General features: G+C 31.8%; 1 protein-coding gene and 1 long non-coding RNA gene across 2 annotated transcripts in view; one reads left to right on the top strand and one right to left on the bottom strand.

Moving 5' to 3' along the window:
- Positions 1-21,129, bottom strand: part of LOC143250882 (CD109 antigen-like) — a 67,739-nt gene that overhangs the window by 32,917 nt on the left and 13,693 nt on the right. The window contains 12 exon segments of the mRNA XM_076502035.1: positions 1-34; positions 600-821; positions 1,315-1,426; positions 4,765-4,849; positions 5,326-5,365; positions 6,929-7,002; positions 8,364-8,415; positions 8,996-9,069; positions 9,636-9,786; positions 10,783-10,808; positions 11,137-11,351; positions 13,703-13,781. Of these exon segments, the coding sequence (XP_076358150.1) occupies positions 1-34; positions 600-821; positions 1,315-1,426; positions 4,765-4,849; positions 5,326-5,365; positions 6,929-7,002; positions 8,364-8,415; positions 8,996-9,069; positions 9,636-9,786; positions 10,783-10,808; positions 11,137-11,351; positions 13,703-13,764 (1,147 nt within the window). The 5' untranslated portion in view covers positions 13,765-13,781.
- Positions 17,088-21,129, top strand: part of LOC143250883 (uncharacterized) — a 38,249-nt gene continuing 34,207 nt past the window's right edge. The window contains exon 1 of the long non-coding RNA XR_013028418.1: positions 17,088-17,373. This is a non-coding gene — a long non-coding RNA (uncharacterized LOC143250883). The remainder of the gene's footprint in view (positions 17,374-21,129) is intronic.

Below are 21,129 nucleotides of genomic sequence, written 5' to 3'. Positions count from 1 at the left end.
CTACAGGAGTGTCATCTTGGTAGGCAACTTTTAGCTGTAACATAAGAATGAGACAAGGATTATTACTAAAACACTGTTACATCTGTTAACACAATTAGAGAGAGTGCTACTTGAAAACTAATTATGATAATGATTTCTATATGTAGGATTTCAATAATTCACATCTCTACTTTTTCCATCTAGACCCTTTGAGCTTGCAGGTGTATTTCAGTACTGAATTTTATAATTTCAATATTTATTTTGAAAATAAAACAAAAATATTAACATATATTGCTTAATATTTTACCTTATATTAACCACTAATTAAAACCAATAACTATATCACATTAAATGTTTGTATAAGTTGACCCCCAAAATCATTCAATCAGTAAAATTCAAACGATGTTACACTTTTTGAAAACATTGGTTTGTGACAGCATCATTTTAGCTTTCCTCCCCATTTAAATAACATCCTTGACAGAATATTTTGCCACTAAAAGACATTGAAACTGAAACTATTACCAGTACACCATACCAGCTTACTTTCACACCTGTTGGTACTTCTGAGTTACCGCACTTTTGTTTTTACCAAATGGTAAGAGTATAGAAGCTATACTCACAAAACATGTGTATTTGAGGCCAGGCTTGAAGGTTTCAGATGTTTTGATTAGTTGCACTTTAACATCATTATCATAGACCCACAACACACTGGTGGTATTATACTTCCTATTGGTTAACTTTTCTTTCACAACAGCAAAGAATTCCAGTTCTTCTCTAAATGTATTCTTATCCAATTGTAAATCTTTCAATAAGTTCAACTGAATGTCCACAGTTCCATTAATCTGGAAAATGATCATTTAAAGAAGCATTAAAGTTATTCAATTAAACCACACGTACTCAGAATATTATGAAATATACCAATTTAGAAGTAATCTTATGCCAAAAGACAGTCAAGTAGATATATAACTAAATTTTAAGCATTCAATGCAAATTCAAATTTTTTTTATATGTAATAAAATAAATTAACTTTACAGATACTCAGCATATCCTTGTCTTTAAAATTTCAAATTAAATTTCAGTTGTTAAAACCATATAGTGTGAATCATGATTTGCTTACAAAGTCACATGTTGGCACATTGATTTTTTACATGAACTGTTCACCAAAACGCCAGCATAGACCAGCATGTTAACTTTATGTGAACATAATGAATAAGCAGTTAGAATTAGGCAGCTTACAGTAGCAAGTGTTAAAATGGACATCAGTAAAGATTTCTTTTGGTGTTGAGGGATGTAAATATAAACAATGTTAAAAAAAATTTAATTACAAAATCTTACCTTTGCTTTCTTTTGAATTTGTTTGTATGGTTGGTCTGAAAAGCTGCTATACCTTGAGCGAGAAGTGACTGTAAGAGTTAGATCTCCATTTACAGGCTTACCATACGTATACCTAGAAGAGAAATGGAAATTTTATATTCGGAAGACCAAGGCTTCCTACTACCTAAACTTACAACTACATAATATTAACTATCTTTCACAGATTTACAGCAAGTTTCTATTAAAAAAAATATTTTATGTACACAAATCATTTTCACCTATTTTATGGCAAGGATACCAAGACTAGCTGCTGCCATCTTTTAATCTTGAAATGTCAATCACAGAAAACAATCAGCTGTCACCATCCACCACCAACTCTTTTGGCTACTCTTATTAACAAATAGCACCTGCACAACTTAGTTCAAGAACAGCAAGTTCCTTTGTAATTATACAAGTCACAACACTGAAAACACACAGCCTTACCTTACTCTAAAGCAGTGGTTCTCAACCTTTGACTTATGGCACACTAAAACAATGTGAAACTTTTTGCAGCACACTTGGAAAGCTTCATTTTTTTTTTTTTATTTTAGGACATGTTAAACGGCAAGCGTTAAAAGCCTTAGAACAAAAATCACAGCCAGAGCAAGCAATAATAAAATGTCATTATGCATTACTTTTAGATACACGTAACACAGATGAGTTAACTTAAAAAGCCTTAGAATGAAAATCACAGCCAAAGCAAGTGATATTAAATGTCATCTGCACATTGACAATACTATCGCTTGCTTTGGCCGTGGGTGTCATTCTAAGACTTAACGATTTTGTGGTATAGGAAAAAATCAAAACTTTTTATATTTTCATATGTTTTCAATGTGACGCTTGTTCCTGCTTCCGAGAGCAAATAAAATTGAAGCAAGGCTCTAATGTAGACAAACAAGCTCTCATTTCATTATTGACTGTAGGAAGTCAATCTCTCTCTTTCTGGCTTTAATTTCAGTCAATGCTGAAAATCCAATTTTGCAAAACCATGAAGATGCAAATGAAAGCAGAACTTCAACTGCTTTTGAACTGATTGCAGGATATGAATTTCTAATGGAGATCCAAAACTCATACAAGCTCTTTTTGGGAAACAATGACTGATAAAATTTGCCGTTCCGTAAATCAACGAGCTGTTCTTCCTCCTCAGTTGAAAGATTTGTTGTCCCGTTTATTCCAAACAGATAGGTCACCCAGTTACATTCGTCTACAGCAGGAGACGGGAAGTAATGTTTTAGTGTGGACTGTAAGTTGTTTAATGTGTTCAAAAGTGAGGGACAATTTTCTTTGATGGACATTCGTTAACAGAAGGAAAACAATCAAAGACTCCTTTCGAGATCTTATTCTTCCACAGCGTTACCTTTTCAAAGGCCTTCAGTTTGGACGTTGCAGTAATAATGTTTCCAGATGGTCCTTGGAGACTTAAGTTCAGAGAATTTAATTTGTCAAAAGTCGGAGAGAAATTGAACCTTCAGCCACCAGATCTCATCATGAAAAGAAAATTCAAAATCTGCTTCCTCAACCTCCAAGAAAGAAATTACTTCACTTTTTAGTTAGACAAGATGCTTTAACACCTTTCCTTTCCAAAGCCATCGAACTTCAATGTGATACAATAGTTGTTTTATAGTCTGAATCCATTGCCTCACAGAGGAGAGAAAAGTCGAAATTGAAGTGGCTGAGACTTGATGAAATTCACCACTTGAATAACTTAATTCATAACACACTGCAAATATTTTGGCAAAGATTTGGAGGTGAGCACCTCTGTGAATCATGCAGTGAATAATCCTAATGTGTAGATTTTGTTGGTACACCAGAGTGACAAATCCCTTATTTTTCCTTGCATTGAAGGACAGCCATCAGTGCAAATGCTAACACAATTATTCCAATGTAATGTGAAGAGCAAAATGTTTTCATTCAGCAACTCATAAATGTCTTAGCCTTTCACTGTACTCTTTAAATCTTTGAAAAATAATTTTTCCATTTTTTATGAATCGAACAAAGGCCAGAATTTGAGCTTTTCCACTGTCAGAAGATTCATCAACTTGAGACCATAGCAGAGAATTCATCTTCAGGTGCTTCAAGGTGTGCACAAACTTGATCCTTCAAATCCAACAAGTCTACAATTGTGTGTGATATTGTGTCATTGAACAGTGGAACTTACTTAACCTTTTTGACAGCATCCATTCCAAGCATAGTTTCAACGATGATCGCTAACGCTGACACAAAGACCGATTCAGCTTCCATTTGCCAACAATTGAGCACCCTTATAACTTGCAATCAATCCTTTTTTGGGCAGCTTCACGTAGTTCACAAGCTTCCTTGATTGGTTCATGTTTTTGAGCTGCGAGATTCTCAAAGTATTCTTTTGGTTTATCCTTCACAGTTGAATGCTTTGTTTCCAAGTGTCTCTAAATTTGCTAGGAACAAGTGCCTCATTCGATAAAGCTGCATTGCAGAGTAGGCAGAATGGTAATTGAGAAAGTTCCAATTCCAAAGTGATAAAACCGTATTCGATGTATTCGTTTGATTCCTTGCCTTTGATTCAACACACTCTCCTTTGCAGCACTAGACTTAAATATTTTTCCATAGATAAATGATAAAGCTTATTCATACATGATAAGCACAAAGTTCTGCAGTTGATATAAAATTCCTACCTACAGCATAGTAGATGCAACTCATTGCAGAATGAGAACATGTTCCAGAAAGCAGTTTGATTGTTTAATGCATCATTTATGATGTATAAAAGCAGTTGTTGCACCACAATTAAACTAACAGTCAAACTGTTGCAGTTGAGAATGAAATTTAAAGTATGAACTTCTCAGCACTCAAGTTCAATGAAAATCATTGACTGTTTTGGAAGGTTTCGTAGAGTCTCTATAATAGCTTTTATTAACTGATGTGTTTGACTTGCTTGTAAAATCCCAAGAAAGTTGAATGTGTTTCAGAGACACCACAGCACACCTGCCAATCTATCATGGCACACTAGTGTGCCGCAGCACACAGGTTGGGAATCACTGCTCTAAAAGACAGCCATACCACACTTCTTAAACTAAAATTAAAAACATAATTCAAGGCATATTCAAGAGCATCTGCCTTTAAACAAAAGTAAATAAGATAATTATACTACAGTTTTTGTTTTGTTTTACTTATTTTAATAATTTAATTGTTTCTTTGAAAATATTTAGCTCTTTCGTCAAATTTTAGTCTAGAGACTTACCAATAAAATACAAAATTCCAAGAAATTTGCTTTGAATACATTGATAATAGTTACACATAATGAAGCATTACACCTATTCAGTAAAAGAAAATGCCCAACTGCCACTTTAACCATTGCAAATAAAAATCAGCCCAAAAATGTTAAGTTACACATTCACAAACTTTTATTAAAAATAAAACAAAACAGTTTACCTGCAAAAATTTAATATTGTGACTTACATGGTTCTGACAGTGACAAGAACAGAAGATTTACTGTAAGTGGCATAAGGAGGGAGGTCAATCTTTACTTCAAAAGTAGGAAGAACTGAAAAAAAAAAAAAACACAATTCATTACATTATTATGAAAACCTGGAACATTGATTATGTTCTAATCTCAACAATTAAATCGTAAGGTAAGAAAAAAAAAGAGCAGAAAAAGATTGATAAGTCTTAAACTTGTATTCTTACAAAGGAAATACAGACAACATTTATGTGGCTTACAGTAGTTTCACTCAAAGGAATATTCACATTTTCAAAACTCAAGCATCCCAGTATGAGGACAATTATATACGAATGGAAAGGCAATAAGAGAATGTAGTGAGTACAGAGGTAGGGACTTGTTTTCACTGTTGTGGTGCAACATTCATTCAACATTGACAAGCACAATAAGTGAAAACATAACAGTTTGATCAGAAAAAGACATTAAACATACATATACAAAATTTAATTCATTTGTTTGATGCATCACATGTTTTAACAAACTCTTTATTAAGAATTATTAAAAGTTGTTTCTATACTTACCATACTCAGCAACAGTGAAAGATTTGTTAAAACTCTGGCCCTGAAAGTAGAAAATGCCAGATTTATCAAAACAGTATTTATTCATGTCAATACAACAAATTAAAATCACTTCATTATACAGTAAAACCTTTGTATCCAGAAAGTTCTTATACTCAAAATTTCAATATCTCCATATGTAAATGCTCTTTGTAGCTTAGTGGTGCTACTGGTGTGGCTTTGTTTTCTGCTGACAAGCTTCAGTTCTTACTTTACTGTATCGTAATTCAAATTTAAAATACTGCATTTGTGCTTTGATAGGCAGTATTTGCCAATCTGACACTTCTCAGGTCCAGCAATTGCAAAATAAAACATTTTTAATGTATATTAAGAAATCAGTATGTTTTGAAACAGAAACAAGTTAATACTTAGTGGAAAACTTTGGGTATAGGGTTTGTACTCAGTAGTAGTAGTAACACTCAGCACATCCAGTACTGATTTATATTATTATATTTGTTTAGAATAATCAGTTACCACATGTTTGATCTTCAGAGTTTTGAGCAAATACCTCTTTTGGTATTTAAGCTTTCTTTTACAGAATTACAAATATTTGATGTGGTAGTTTTAAGTTGTTTTTCACTGAAAAAAAAAAAAATCAGCAATAGCATAACATAACAGATGAAACTGGTAACTCCCATGCTCTGGAAGAGAACGTGAATGTGCCTATGTGACTGCTTGCACACATGCATTTACACTCAAGTACAAAGTGTTCAGCATATTCAAAATAAGCCAAGTTGCTGCAAAATTATTTTGAAACATGATCTGGATTTTTTTTTCTTCTTACAACTGTTAAAAGACAAGGAAGATAAAGATGTTACTGAAATTGTTGAAACTTTAAACAGAATTTCCCAGCGATTTTAATGTCGCTATTTATGTGGATACTCAAGGACAGTTGCAATAAGTTAAATGTATGAAAACACAGCCACCAAAACAACAAAATTTCACAGAAGTTCAACATATGATTTATCTACTGTATGGAGTCTATTGGACAGTTCACAAATATCCAACAATTAGTAATGAGTGGCATATTTTTGCAAGCCAGCCTACAAGTAAATACATGAAAAAACAACCTTTATCACTAACTGCATTAGACAGCTAAGCTTGTGGGGTTTTCCCCATGTTTATCACTAACTGCATTAGACAGCTAAACTAAAGGGGTTTTCCCCAATATAACTTATAAAAAGCATTTGATAAAAGTTTAAACAAAACCAAAAAGCCAACTTGTGTTATTGCAAAATAAATTTTACTTGTTTACAATATTTTAGCTTTCTTCTAGAAAAACTTTGTAATGACAACTAAAACTAAAATAGGAAATGTACTTTGAATGAGGAAAAACTCTGGTTCAAAGAATTTGTGTATTGAACTACATCAACCAAACTCGAACGTGTATTATTTCCCTGTAAAGACTTATCTATCAAGTTATCTACTTTAAAGTCACTGAAGGTACACAAGTTTCTTGTAACTATGAATAATGATTCTTGTAACTTCATGATTTTTGTTTTATTGATTAGATGTTTTCTGCAAATTACTGTGAACTAATAACTGAGAACATATGTATACAACTTACCAAAACATTTACCACTATATCCCAGTCTCCTAGAACAGGCTGATCAGCCAACTGGAGTTTCAGTGACACAATACCTGAGAATTAAGAGTTTTCTATGACTTTAGTTATGTTAGGAAAGAATGATACTGAAACAAATTTAACCAACTTCACTTCAAATAAGATTCATTTTGATCACTAACTTTCAGGTAACACAAATGGCATAGAAATTGTGCAAGGAACATTACAGACAATGGGCATGCTTAACTACTCTGACTCAAGTACTAAAATAATTTTGTTAATTCCTTTATATTATTAGGAATCAGTCAACCTTTAAGAGGTTAACTGCACTAGAAAACAAACTTATGATATTTTCAGTCAATTTGTGACTCACTATAAAACTATCTTGTGAGCACTTTACATAACTGAGTGAAAGTTATTTATAGATAAAGTACCAGTTACCAGGAAGAAAAACAGTAAAATAATTAAATTTGAAAACTGGAAAATAAAAAGGACAAGGTTGTTTACAACTTTTACCTGGAATAATTTTATTCCAAAAAAAACAATTATAATAGTAGGCAGCTACCAGAGAATTGGAAAATTAGCTAATGTAACTCCTCTTGTCAAAGGAAGTGATAAAAATTGTCCTGATAAGTTGCAGGAAAAGTTTTGAGAAGTCTGTTAAAAAATGCTTTGCAAAGTGATTTAATAATGCATAGAATTTTATCCAATAGTCAACAACTTTCACTAATGGTAAATCTTGCTTTACAAATCTTTTGACATTCTTTGAAAAGGTTACTGGTTATAGAGATGAGGTTAAGGATGTAAAGATTTGGTGCATCTGAATTTACAGGTGTGGGTTAAGCTAGTGAATAAAACAGAAGAAAGAGGGTTGTTACAAATGAAATTCACTCAAACTGGATTAATGTTACAAATAGGGTACCTCAGAAGTCAAGATATTTGTTATTTTTGATTTACATCAATGACACAGATAAAGGAATAGTAACTAAATTACTTAGATTAACTGATTATATGAAGGTCTTGCATGTTGATAGCTGTGAAGAGGATGTTACTGCTTTACAAAAGGAATCAGATCTATTGATCTGGGTAAATATATGACATGTGTTTGGCTCTGTCCCAGTATACTAGCCTCCACTTTGGTTTAAAACACATGCAAACTGTGGATGTCAAATACATACAAAAAATACATTTTCATTACAGATAAAATACATTAAGTACATAGTTTTAATTTATGTACTTTGTAATGAATCACAAACAAATCAATTATACAAATACAGTCTAAGAATTCCAAATTTAAGTAATACAAAAACTTGTAGTTATGAAGCTTTATTTCTAGAAGGATCACAAACAATTTAAGTACCCTCTAGTAGGACATAATGCCAATAAAAATGATGCTCAGTTTGAAGAAGAGATAAATAATCACTAAGATGTATCTTACCTTTTGAAATTAACACATTGTTCCATTGTTTCACACGATTATCCTTGCCATCCTATCATAAATACATTAAAACATTTCATCTCTATTACATAATAAATGATGTAAAATGAATGTAGCACTTGCCATATGAAAATCACATTGTAGTTCTGTTTCAATAAGGCAAAAGACATGGTGAAAAGTAACTTGATTAAAATAAATCCCTCTAGAAATTTTGCAATTTACCACTATTATTTTAATTATTATAAGAAATTACATTGTGGCTAAGTACTCAAACTGTTTTTAAACACCTAAAACAAGTTAGACATTTATTACTTTGTACAGTATAAAACATATTCAACAAATTAAGATACTTACAAAATTATATCATGCTTATATATCTACCACAAAAAGTTATATCCCCATTAAGTTTCCAATTTCAAATAAAACTACCCACTAACTAAATTTGTTTATACACTACAGTTTCTATTACTGTTTACACAAATCTTATGTTTTGAATTCTATTACCACTTAACTGAAGCTAACATTAAAAATATACATTTTAAGCAGTTTGAATTACTAGTTCATGCAGTAACTGATGCTACTGAAAAGCAATAGAATTATTGACAACTATAATATTAAGAAGATTTACTCACTGTGATGTGGATATCTATTGCACCTTTCACATTTGGAATTAGATAAGGGTCGACAACAATAACTCTGAACTTAACTGCAACAAAAAATACATCTGTTTGTTAATACTCTAGCAAGTTATTTAAAAACAGATAAATGGATTAAACATGTAAACCTTTTATGGATTTTAATTAACCACAACATCAAGTTATGTATGAACATTGCATGTTTTTTTTTAAGCTGTTTCATGAATTAAGTAATGTTTAAAAATATTTTAAATAAATAATTCAAATATGTGCAGATTTCAGGTTATTGGGGTATGTTATTTACTAGTATAGAATTTCAACCTCAAAAAAATCAAGTCATACTATTAACAATTAAAAGACAGGGTTTCAAGTTAAAAAAATCATAAAAGTTCATTGAATCTGTTGAATATTTTATGGAAACTATCTGGATTTATAAATATAGCTAATAACCTTTTATTTCTACTTATAAAGCAATAAAAGGAATTGATTAATGATTTCAGTTTTATTTTAACAGCTACTATGTGTACTAATATTATGGACTGTTGAAGATGCTTTTAGAGTCATCATTTATATATCCAAGTGTAAATAAATTACTGAATATTTCATCCTATAAACTTACAAATAGTCATCATCATACCTAATTGGTTGGGTTTATAGATGGCTTTATCAGTTTGAATGAATACAGAGTAGCTTTTATGCTCATATTCTAGAGCCGTTTCATTTCTGAAAGAAAGTCCTCCTTTTCCAGATACTGTTAGTTTGTATCTTCCTGGTCCCCATTCTCCAATCTAGAGGAAATCAGTATAAACCAAAACTACTTTATGTCTCACAAAACTTCTCATTCATGGTCTACACTAGTTTTGTTTTCAAACAATGAGTTGATAAGTTGTACATGATCTTATAGGATTACACAAGTTATTTAATACCATATCCATTAGTCAGTAGGAACATACATCACTGGCTCATCTTTAAACAATTCAAAACACCATCCCCCTTTGATATACCTTAATAAACAAAAACAATGTTGTTTATCAATTATGTCACAACTTTCATATTAGGTACTAGCATATAGTCCATCAAAAATGAAGGGACAAGTACCACCACCCCTATTCCATAAAATAACATTTCACAGCTAATGGAAAAATTGTGAAACCACACTTCAGTGACAAAGAGGTGGAAAAGTGCAGGTGAGGCAAACATCTGCAAGTTCTTTTGTGAACCAATTAAAATTAATAATATTCATGAGGTAAATTTGTGGTACATTCACAGAACAAGTATTTCTAAAAAGTGGTTAGATTAACAATTTGTAATATGTCAAAAATCCAATGTGTTTTGTTAACACTACTTCAACAGCTGCTGTGTCATACCACTAAACAATAAAAGTAGCTTAATATTGTTGTTAGTCTATGTAATGAAAGTATAAAATAAAATGTATAGAAAACAAAACTGAAAGTTTTATTTTTTTTAAATAATTGTTAGTGAAAATAGAAAATGGCTTAATTCAAAAATGATTTAAGGTTAAACAGCTAGTAAACCCACACTATACTAGGCTTATTCCAACACTCACTACACTTATGAAATTTTACAGCAGGCTATAAGAATAACATAGCAGTAAGGTTATGCATACCAATTGAAATGAAGAGGCATCTGCAGGGTATTAGCTTGCACATGAAGTAATCCCATCATTTTGATAGTTATATACAACTTATTAGAATAATTAATATAATGAAACTTGGACTCAACCACAAAATACAAAAAGTTAAAATATAGAAAAGGAAACTTACCTGAAAATTGACAATCTGAGTTTCACCTAAAAAAAGAAGAAAGTAGCTTAATAACAGACACCTCACTACATTTACACAGATCCATTTGCAAATGTACATATTAGTAAGCATTGTAAATATATTATTACATGTACATAATTAATGTGCAAGTACACATTTGTTATTTAGTTTATTAATAAAGCTATTTAAAAACACCCAAATCAATATATATTATAATTACGTACTATAATATAATTATTAAAAACACCATCTTGTATTTCAACAAGACATTCATGTCAGTATAAAAACTTAACTTTAAACAAATAAACAATTACTGTTCTTTTATAAATTTTCTTAAACAGAGAGGAATCCTACCAGAATTTAATGTGACAACACTATTCATGGTATTGAAGTTTCCATTATCTGCTGGTCCTGCTACAGCAACTGTCAACTCTACTAGTGATTGGACATCATAAACAGATATACTAACATGATACTCAAGATGTGGTCGAAGCTTTGCTGGAGCAACAATAGTGTAGGTTCCACCAACAACTGGAGGTACTTCTGTTTTGTCTGCAATAGTCTCTTTTCTAATAAGAGATAAAAAATTATATGCTTAGAAAATGATTATACAAAATGAGATAAAAATGCAATCTTCACAACTTTTTATAATAAGAGAATAATGTGCTCATCACAATAACTGATATTTTTCCCCCTTTAACCATAAAGGGTTAGATACTACAATTAATGATTTTCATTGTTTCAAAGTTCATGAAGATCAGCTCACTACTCCAAAGAATATTCTGTTCATACACAAAACTTACCAAAAACCTCTATATAAAGAGAAAAAGAATTAAAAAATGAACAACAATTTAGTTACTCATGAAAAAGTAACAAAATCAAGTTTCTAAAACTTAAGATAACCATATATTAACCCCTTTTGCATTGGATCATGGGCCAAAAGCCATATCACATTGTTGACTTAATAAATTCAATAGTAATTCAATAAAATTTTGAATACACATCAAGTTTTGAATGAAATTGTAGATAATTCAAACTAATATATAGAAGTTAACTTTTAATTTAAAAGTAAATATTAAAAAAAAAGATTTTAGTGAGTAATGTGGCATGTTGATTGCAGCACTGTTTAAAATTAGATGTTTGTGATTTCAAAATATTAGGTCTAATGTCATACAAATTAGGAACTCAAATTACCAATATTAACAAGCTACAATATTAAATAACCTTGCATCTTATTTTCCCCGAGATATGGATTATATACTGAATCAAACACAGTGGCCCCACCACCTCTTTCCATTTTCGTAAAGTCCCTTACATATGCACTTCAATATACGATAAGTGGATAACCAAACAGCTTAAAATGACTTCCTCACAATTTTCTCAGCCATTTTAATCTGTGGGAAGGCTATCATATTCTTTCAAACCACAATTTCAAAGTAGGTTGTGTCTAATCTGCTTGAAGTTTGGTGGGTTTTTTTTTTGTTTTGTTTTTTAAGAGCTAAATACAGTTTAGTTACTAAGCTTAAGTTAACGGAATTCTATAGCACCAGTATAGTTATTTATGATTTCCTAGTTATTGAATTGTGTTTGATATCCACCACATGCAAAATTTTAAAAGGCTTATCAACATATGTTTAGCAGCAACAAAGTTCAGTGGTTATAGCTAGGAGAGAATTGTTTGCCTTACTTTTGTTTTAATATAGAATAATATATCAATAAGGTTCATACCTTACTTCTAAATAGTAATAATCTATATACATATATAATGGTTTAAATGCAACTATTACAAAATATTAGTACTCCATTACAACACAGCCAAGACAGAAGACTACAGGTCAGTTTTATATTATTGGATATATAACAAGTGCATATGTACTTCATCAATGCAAGTTATGTGATATTATGAGACTTAAGCTACTTAGAATAAACATTTGTATTTTTGCTTTATATGCAATTGTTCTAGCACGAGAATTTTTTTTTTATATATATAAATGATTACAATGTTTGTCAATTGACAGACCCCACATAATTAGGGTACAGAAAACAAGTTTCAGTGAAAACATATTTAGGAGGTTTTAGAGATTAGACAAATGAGATTTTTGGGATGAAGAGTTTGTAATCATAACATGAAGTAACTTTATACTCAAGACTAGTAATGAAATTTACTTGACATTTACAAATCTTTAGGAAATAATTTCATTCAAAACTCATTTTCTGTGCAAAAAAAAAAAAAAAATCTTAAATTAAAGTATACCAAATTTTGTGAAGATGCATATGCTGTATCAAATGTTATACTGCAAAATACTTAATGTGTGTAAATGTGTAGACAAACCTGCGTATATATTACACTAAGTCTGTTGCAAAAGTGTTGACTAGGTGTCTAATTTCTTCCATCAAAGAACACAAAACATTCATTTCAGTAAAGTGAGTATACAAAGGGCTAGAAAGGGAAAAATTAAAATTACGTAAACAAAAAACAACCTAAACCAAGTTTTGCTTCATTAGCATAACCAACATGACTTTTTACAGACTTTTAAAAAGAGAAATGCTTATATTCAAATACAGTTATTAAATACAAAGATATTTTGATAATGACAACAACTGGTGGTGCATTTGGCAAAACAACCCACTTCATTAGCACAAGTTTTAGATAAGTGTGTATTTATCAATCACAAAAAAACCATCAAAAAAGTTTTTGTACAGCAAATCTGGTAGTCTGACAGTACTAAAGTTATGAAATTTAAAGAAACCAAAATCATATGCAAAAATTGAGGACAAAATGTATAAAGATCTGCCAATTTGAAGTAATTAATTCTTCAATGTAATAAAATCAATAATTATAAAAATAGCCTGAAACAAGCTGCACAAGTAAATATTACTGTCAGATGAAGAGAATAAAAAAAAAAAAAAAAAAACTTACTCTGAAGCTTCAACATACAATATGAAGAAACACAGGTAGCCTAATATCCGAACACTGATCATTTTGAATCTTCAGGACCCTGAATATTAAGTAAAACAGTATTTAAGAGTCAAGTCTTTCTTATTGACAATGAAATTTCAATTATATTAATGCGTAAATTAAGTATTCCATTTACAATACCTTACTTAAAATATTAATTTAAGATAAACATATTACAACCTCCAAAACATAAAAACACTTACATTGAACATACTTGAAATTAATTGATTAAATTGCAGGTTATTTTAATTATCCAGGTTTATGGTGAACACTAATTCATGCAAAGTTGAAAGAATAAGAATAATATTAAAAGAAGTTTAGGACTAACCAAGTGATCAAACAAATTAAGCACCATGCAAAATCTCCATGCATATGGAGCAGACTTGGTCTTCATATTTAATATCAACTGGGGCATAGTAATACAGCACAATATCCAGTCATACCAGCCATTACATATAACCACAGCTTTTGTCTATCAAACACATGATGCTTTACAGATTCTTTGGTGCATTAAGCAGGCAATGATTTACTTACATCAGCAGTTCTTTTCAGAATATCAAACAAAAGGTAGTTATCATGCAAAAATATTTATCAGGCATTTTCATTGTGAGAATGTGAAACTTTTAAAGTTGTTACACCATGAAAACATGTAATAATGCAAACAGCGAGAAAGACAAGAAGTCAGAGAATACTGACTGATGACATCAACAAGTAAACTCGGGTGATGCTGAAGTGATGGAGTACAAAGGAAAAAAAAAATGGTGGAAAAGAAACTAATTTTTTTGGAGGACTGCACAAGAAAACTAATTATGGGGCATCAACGTTTAGTTGTAATATGATGGAGACTTGTTTTTCTCCTATATGCAATCACAAATTATAAACAAATTAGGGATCAGCCATAAGACTACTGGACAACTGATCTTTTGGTCTAGGCATTAAGTTATAGCCTTTTATACTAAATAAAATTCCAGATTAATATGCAAGAAACTTTATGTAGCACAACTTGGACATAAATAATGCTGAGAAACATCCAGGTATTGCATTTTATAAATATTTGTGTTTAGTTACAAGTACTAGGATAAGCTTAATGTTCCTTTAACTACTTTTCAAATGAGCACTAAATATTTTTTTTAACAATTAATGCTTTTGCATTAGTTTTTCTTCTGTATCTTAGAGAACCTAGAAAAATTCTAACCACACAATTATTTGTCAATTATGACTACACAGGTAATGATTCTTATACAAGAGCTGTGTATTCCAAGTAGCCTTTAAAAATAACAGCATCCTAATTTTTTCTTATCTAATAAATAAATATTTGTATAGAAGTAAATATTTAGTCTTCAATCTGAAGGTCTGATTCATGTCCCATTACCACAAAAGAAAAACCTCAGATATTCAAAGATCATGGGGACAAGGGAATATATGCAGTTAAAGTAACCCAATGGTTGGTAATGGATGCCATTGACCATTTCCAAAAATTAATTACAGCAAATCAAAGGTTACATGCCATCAACTCTAAACCACAAACTAAAAGGGAAAAACTACATAGTTTCAGTTCACAACTGGTGACAACTACAGGAAGTTGTTGTACAACAATTTTTTTTCAAATCAAAGACAGTATTTTGTTCACTTGTATTGTAATTCTGTGTACTTTGACTATGTTGAACACTTTTATATGCAGGTTTAAGTAACAATGAAAGTCAAAACAATGTTTTAAACAAACAGTAAAAATTTAAACAAATGACATGCTTGCAAAAATCACATTAAAACCCAGACAAATCCAAATAATTTTAGTTAACCTCATCTTACTAGAAAATTAAATTAATGCTTCAATAAGTACACTAACAAATACTAGTGTTTAGCATACTACATTAACTTCAAGTAACTGTTTCACAAATTTAAAACTTATGCTAAAAACTAAACCAAAATGTCTTGGGAAATTTGGTGAAAGTTTTTTTGGGGAGAGGCACTGAAAAGAAGTACAAATCAACTGAAATGCTGTTCACTGATCATGCTCAAAGTTTATTGCAATCAAGTACACACATTTAAAATGGTTTTTAAAAACAAAATTAGATCTTATGGAATTGAAACTGAAACTAAGTATTAGTGTGTGAAAATGACAAAATATACTTCATTTTATATTTTTAAAGCACATCAGTAGCTAACATTACTTGTAATAAAAAGTTAAGAACCCTTTCAAGTACTAGGGGCAAATCAATTATTTATTAAAAGGGAAGTGTTTAAAATCTATGGATTTCCATCACAAGCAATTTTATTGTATACTTGTGGTTGCAAAATCATTTAATAATCAAAGAACCAGTGCAGTTGACACTGAAGTTGTTGGCCAGATGCACTGAATACAACAAAGAGTTAATCATAGTTTAAGAAAATACATCAGATCAAATAAAATGCAAGAGTTTGGTCCTACAATAGTCATTTTAGCTAATTTTGATAAATTCCCATGAGAAGTAAAACTGACAACTATGCATTATTTTCAAAATTTATCTTCTAAAACTGTTAGAATTTGGCTTATTGTTCACTTCCATATTTTAAAACTGTTATAGCAATTTGAAGCTGTCTATAAAAAGAGAGTAAAATATTCCAAGAACCTCTCTTAGCAGATTAATACAAACAAGAAATCTTGACCCCATTCTTGTATGCAGTCCAATTTTTGTACACAACAGCACAAGTTGAAATAGGTGTAACTACACTTAAATCCTGTTAGATGAAGGAAGTTTATTAACAAGTTTAAGCTTTGACACTTATTATTCATGTAATTTCAGTGAATGATGTGAGGGGGAACAGAATATAAATAACCATGGTATCACCAAGGCATGTATAATTTGTGCTTATTACATGTTAATAACTGATTGGTCATTACATTAACAAACAGCACTGTAATAGGAAGATGTGCTACAGACCCCAATACAAACGTTCAGAGAACAAAATTCAAAGTCAAGGACGGTTTGAAACAAGGTTTCATGTACACAGATTACTCTTCAATGCATTTTAATAAAGTTGGCTCCAAAGATAAAATAAATTTCTGTTCTAAGATGCAACTAAAACTGTTTACTGAACTGTTTATTGGTGTAGCAGGTTATCTAGAATGCATCTCAGCCGTCCCGAGATATATTTTTACTTCAAGTGGGTTTCATCATCACGAGGTTACCTAGAATGTTTATTCATGAATCTTTAGTTATAGAAGTTCAAGACTCTTGAAAACAAAAACAAACCCACAACACCTATCTACAGAGCATGGAACACTAAACACCAACATGAAATTCTCAGCATGTTTACATTGTGGTTTGCGGCATATTACTACTTACGGCATTGTTTTCTAGACTAGTGAAGGCGTCCCCGCCTCTACCAGGAAGCGCGGCCTTTGAAAGAGAGTGCTAAAAATAACGTCGGAAGAAACAGAGTTTAAAACTTCGATAACCCAAAAGACTATCACTTTTCATTTAAAAACTAGTAGAGGTAAAATTGATTTTCCTACTAGTACTCGCGAAAGTTCTCAATATGACCCTGAAGGGCGAAACTGAAACTTGACGAATTAGAAGCGGCGCTATTTAAAGTTTGGAAAACACTGCTTTGTGGTTTAATGGTTTCGTTCACAGTTATAACAAGCAAAGGTAAGCCCATTTAAAAATTTTGCTTTAAAACTTTGTAACACCTAACTCACATTTTTAACGTGACGAGTTCATGAAAACCCATCTTCCTAATGTATTTATATTAAACCGTATATGCGCATCTAATGCAAATTTCCTTATATATACAAGTTTATTAATGCGAATGGCCATGCATTATAGTTATTTAGAACGCTGATTTTCTCTGTAGAAGAAATGCCAATGATGAAAATGCAAGTTAATATTCTATTAATGGCTTATTCTTTCACAGATATTACATGCAAAAAATATATTACCAGAATTAGAAGCTTCGGGCTTAAACCGATCAGCAATGGCCTCCCTCAAATTTTTGCCTAGCTACGCACGTGGTCACATTAAACTCTTCCCAAGTGTTGAAATATAATCTTAACTTGAGTATAAATAGATACAAAAGTTTAGGCATCGATACAGAAAATCGAATTCCAACACTGGGCAACACCATTTAGAAGTTAACACTAACGACAGATTTTAAGCTAAAGGTCAGGATGATCCGTTTTAAATGTTGTCACCATTGTTAACTAAAATTGTAGTTAAAACTAAAACAGGATGAAAATCTGTACTGTTACACTCTTGTTTCTGAATGTTGCGAAATGCTAGTTAGCCAACAGTCACTTACCGGGCGGCGATGAGTAGTCATCTACGTGGTTAAACTTCCGTTTTATACCCGAAAAAAAAAAAAAAAGGGGATGAGTCTGGGGTCATCCATATACAAATATGTAAATTATTCTTGTATTTATGCGACCGCAGTATATCGCAAGACAAAACGTTCAATATTATTTACCGACACTAAACCCAGTTACACTATGCGACACAAGGTTTGGTTGTTTGTTTTTTAACTTCACACAAAGCTACACGAGAGTTATTTGCGCTAGCCGTCCCTAATTTAGCAGTGTAAGACTAGATGGAATGCAGCTAGTCATCACTACCCACCGCCAAATGTTGGGCTACTCTTACCAACGATTAGTGGGATTGACCTTCACTGCATAACGCCCCCACGGCTAAAAGGGTGAGCATGTTTCGTGCGACAAGGGATTCGAACCCGCGACCCTCTGATTACGAGTCGAGTGCCTTAACCAACTGGCCATGCCGAGCCATGACAAGGCAACAAAACTAATCGGAAACAACGACTAGTACTAAACACTAAATGTAGAAGCATAAAAATAATTAATAATTTTTAAGTATGTACATATTAATGAGATTAATGCTAGTTCACCTTTAAATTCTTTCAATGTTGAAGCAAGAGGGAACCCTCAATCGCCGCGACACTAACTTTTAGGTAGGATTTTTATATATATTAGCTATATAATACATCAGCAATACTAATCGTGGATCGCACGGATACCAGATTAGATTACTCATCAGGATCTCTACCAATCTACCCTCCAGTTGAAATTATTCTAGGCAGGATTAGAAAAAAAATCAGACCTTGGAAGTGATCAAATCTATCAATCGAAAAAGTTTGACCTCTCGAGTCCAAAAATTAAGAGATCTCAAATCAACCAAGACGACGGAGCTATGAATTAATGGTAGTACTTGAAAAATAATCCGTTCTATAAGCCGTTATGCAGTAGCTAAAAATAAACCAATAGTTGTAATTATCAGAGAAAACAGCTTTGAACACACAAAATATCAATTCTTTGATCAAATGGCATAAACGCCAGAGTGGACATCAGAAACTGCTATATCAAGAGAAATAAAATAATCGAACAAAGGAGGGAAAAAAACGGTACAACAATATTCATTAATAAAAATACATATCGTTTCCACTCACTGAAATACAAACCCATTACAATTCTATGAATATACGAGTAAATATAAAAGTATAATAAAGCACCAGACACAATCTGTCATGTCCTGTGCTAATAAGACCCTTCCCCGATACGTGTTCATCAAGCCGGATTGTACATAACGACATATTTATCAGTTGTGGTTGAGGAGATAGTGTTAAACGATTCAGAGATTCGCCGAATTTAACTTTCAGTTTATCAGTGGGTAAGAAGGGTCCCTCATTAATCTATTTTTTTCAGAATAGTCATACGAAACTTCTAGGAATAACAGGGAATCGATCAAACAGTTAAAAAAAAATAGTAGCTGAACGAACGTTTTTGAAAGGTCCCTTACTAACAAGTACTTACACTAGTTGCAGAATATTTCGATTGATGATTTTATATAGAAATACATTCCACATCAATCACTCACAATTTTGAAAAATCTCACGCACAGTTGCGAAAAGTGGTGTCCGTGGTTAAACCTTATTTTCAGATATCTTCAAGGCCCCAAAACAGTAATAACACGGTAAGTTCAAATTGCTATCTATCAAGGTAGAAGAAATTTTATCGAATAACGAAATTGAGTTTTTAACCAGATTTACTGCAATGCGCTAGGCCTGAAGTTTCACTAGATAAGAAATAATTCTATTCTCTACTTGTAAAATATTGATTTACAAGGTCAACTGTTCGTGCAAAGAGACCGTTAGATATCTTGATAGTTTAGGTAAATTAAAGATAGATAAAACAGATCGAGAAGAGAGAAAAACTCAATATTGATTTAGCCTTGATCACGTAATTTCCCACATTCAACAGTTCTCTTCCTGGAAACCTACTTCCTGTGTTTGTTGTGGTTTTAACCTCGATGATTGGTATTTCCTTTTCGGAATATTATAACATCACTAACTTTCAAACTTTGGCTCACAGTGTGTGATTTGTTGTTATCCCGAAATGTAAATAGTTGCTGTCATACACAGAGACAGGCAAAACGTGTGCATTTCTTTCTTCTGGAAAGAAGTAATAAACGGATCTACACGCGAGATTCCCTGATATGCGAAGCAACACTGTTTAAGGGCGCCTGCCTGAGAAAACAATTGTCAGGTCGATGATCTCAACATGTTCAGGTCCTTTACCGAAGCTGATCTGCGTCAAGGAACCGGAGTTCACTCGACAATTGAAACTCAGGTCGTGTACGATATACTGTACGACGAGTTTTTGTTATTTTCGTTTTTTGAAAATTAAAGTTCCGCTACAACAAATATGTTGAGCCCGATATTAAGCTCTTAATACTTAATATTACAACAATGCGACTTCAAACATATCCAGGTGAAACTATATACATAATTCAAGAAGATTAATATGTAGAGGTATGGTATTCAGGTATGTTGATAACCAACAAAAATTCGCAGAAAGACTCCCGAAATTTTTACATAGGTTATTAACAGTAATACGAACAAGAACAGAAAAATCAAACAATACAAATGAATAACCAAATGATGCTTTATCACAAATAATTAATATTTTACTTACTGGATGTCTGTTATACAACAATATTGTATAACTAGCTACTGCGACTGATGAGGACTTCAAACACTTCAGCACAAAACAAGGAGCGGAACAAAGTAATTCCACGTTTCTAAGAGACCAGGTCCCTAGTGGGTATCCCACAATTCTTAGGTTACCTACGTCAACGACTGTTCTAATTAAACATGCAAGAGAAAAATTCAAGTTACATTAACCTGCATAAATATCTACGTCACTTCTAAAAACGGATTACACGAAATGTCTGTTGTAGTAGGAAAACTTCAAGGACTTGTGCAGGTTTACAACTTGTGGACAGCCTATTTAACCGAGTACCTAACTGTATTCAGAAGAATATTTTAAAAACTGAATACATCTGAATAGATGTAAATAGTTAAGGATGGGTGAAAAATATAATTACACGAGAATGAGTAAC

This window comes from Tachypleus tridentatus, chromosome 5 (assembly GCF_004210375.1).
Source record: "Tachypleus tridentatus isolate NWPU-2018 chromosome 5, ASM421037v1, whole genome shotgun sequence".
Classification (NCBI taxonomy): domain Eukaryota; kingdom Metazoa; phylum Arthropoda; class Merostomata; order Xiphosura; family Limulidae; genus Tachypleus; species Tachypleus tridentatus.
The sequence above is the reverse complement of the archived record's forward strand: the minus strand, read 5'-3'. Positions and strand labels throughout refer to the sequence as shown.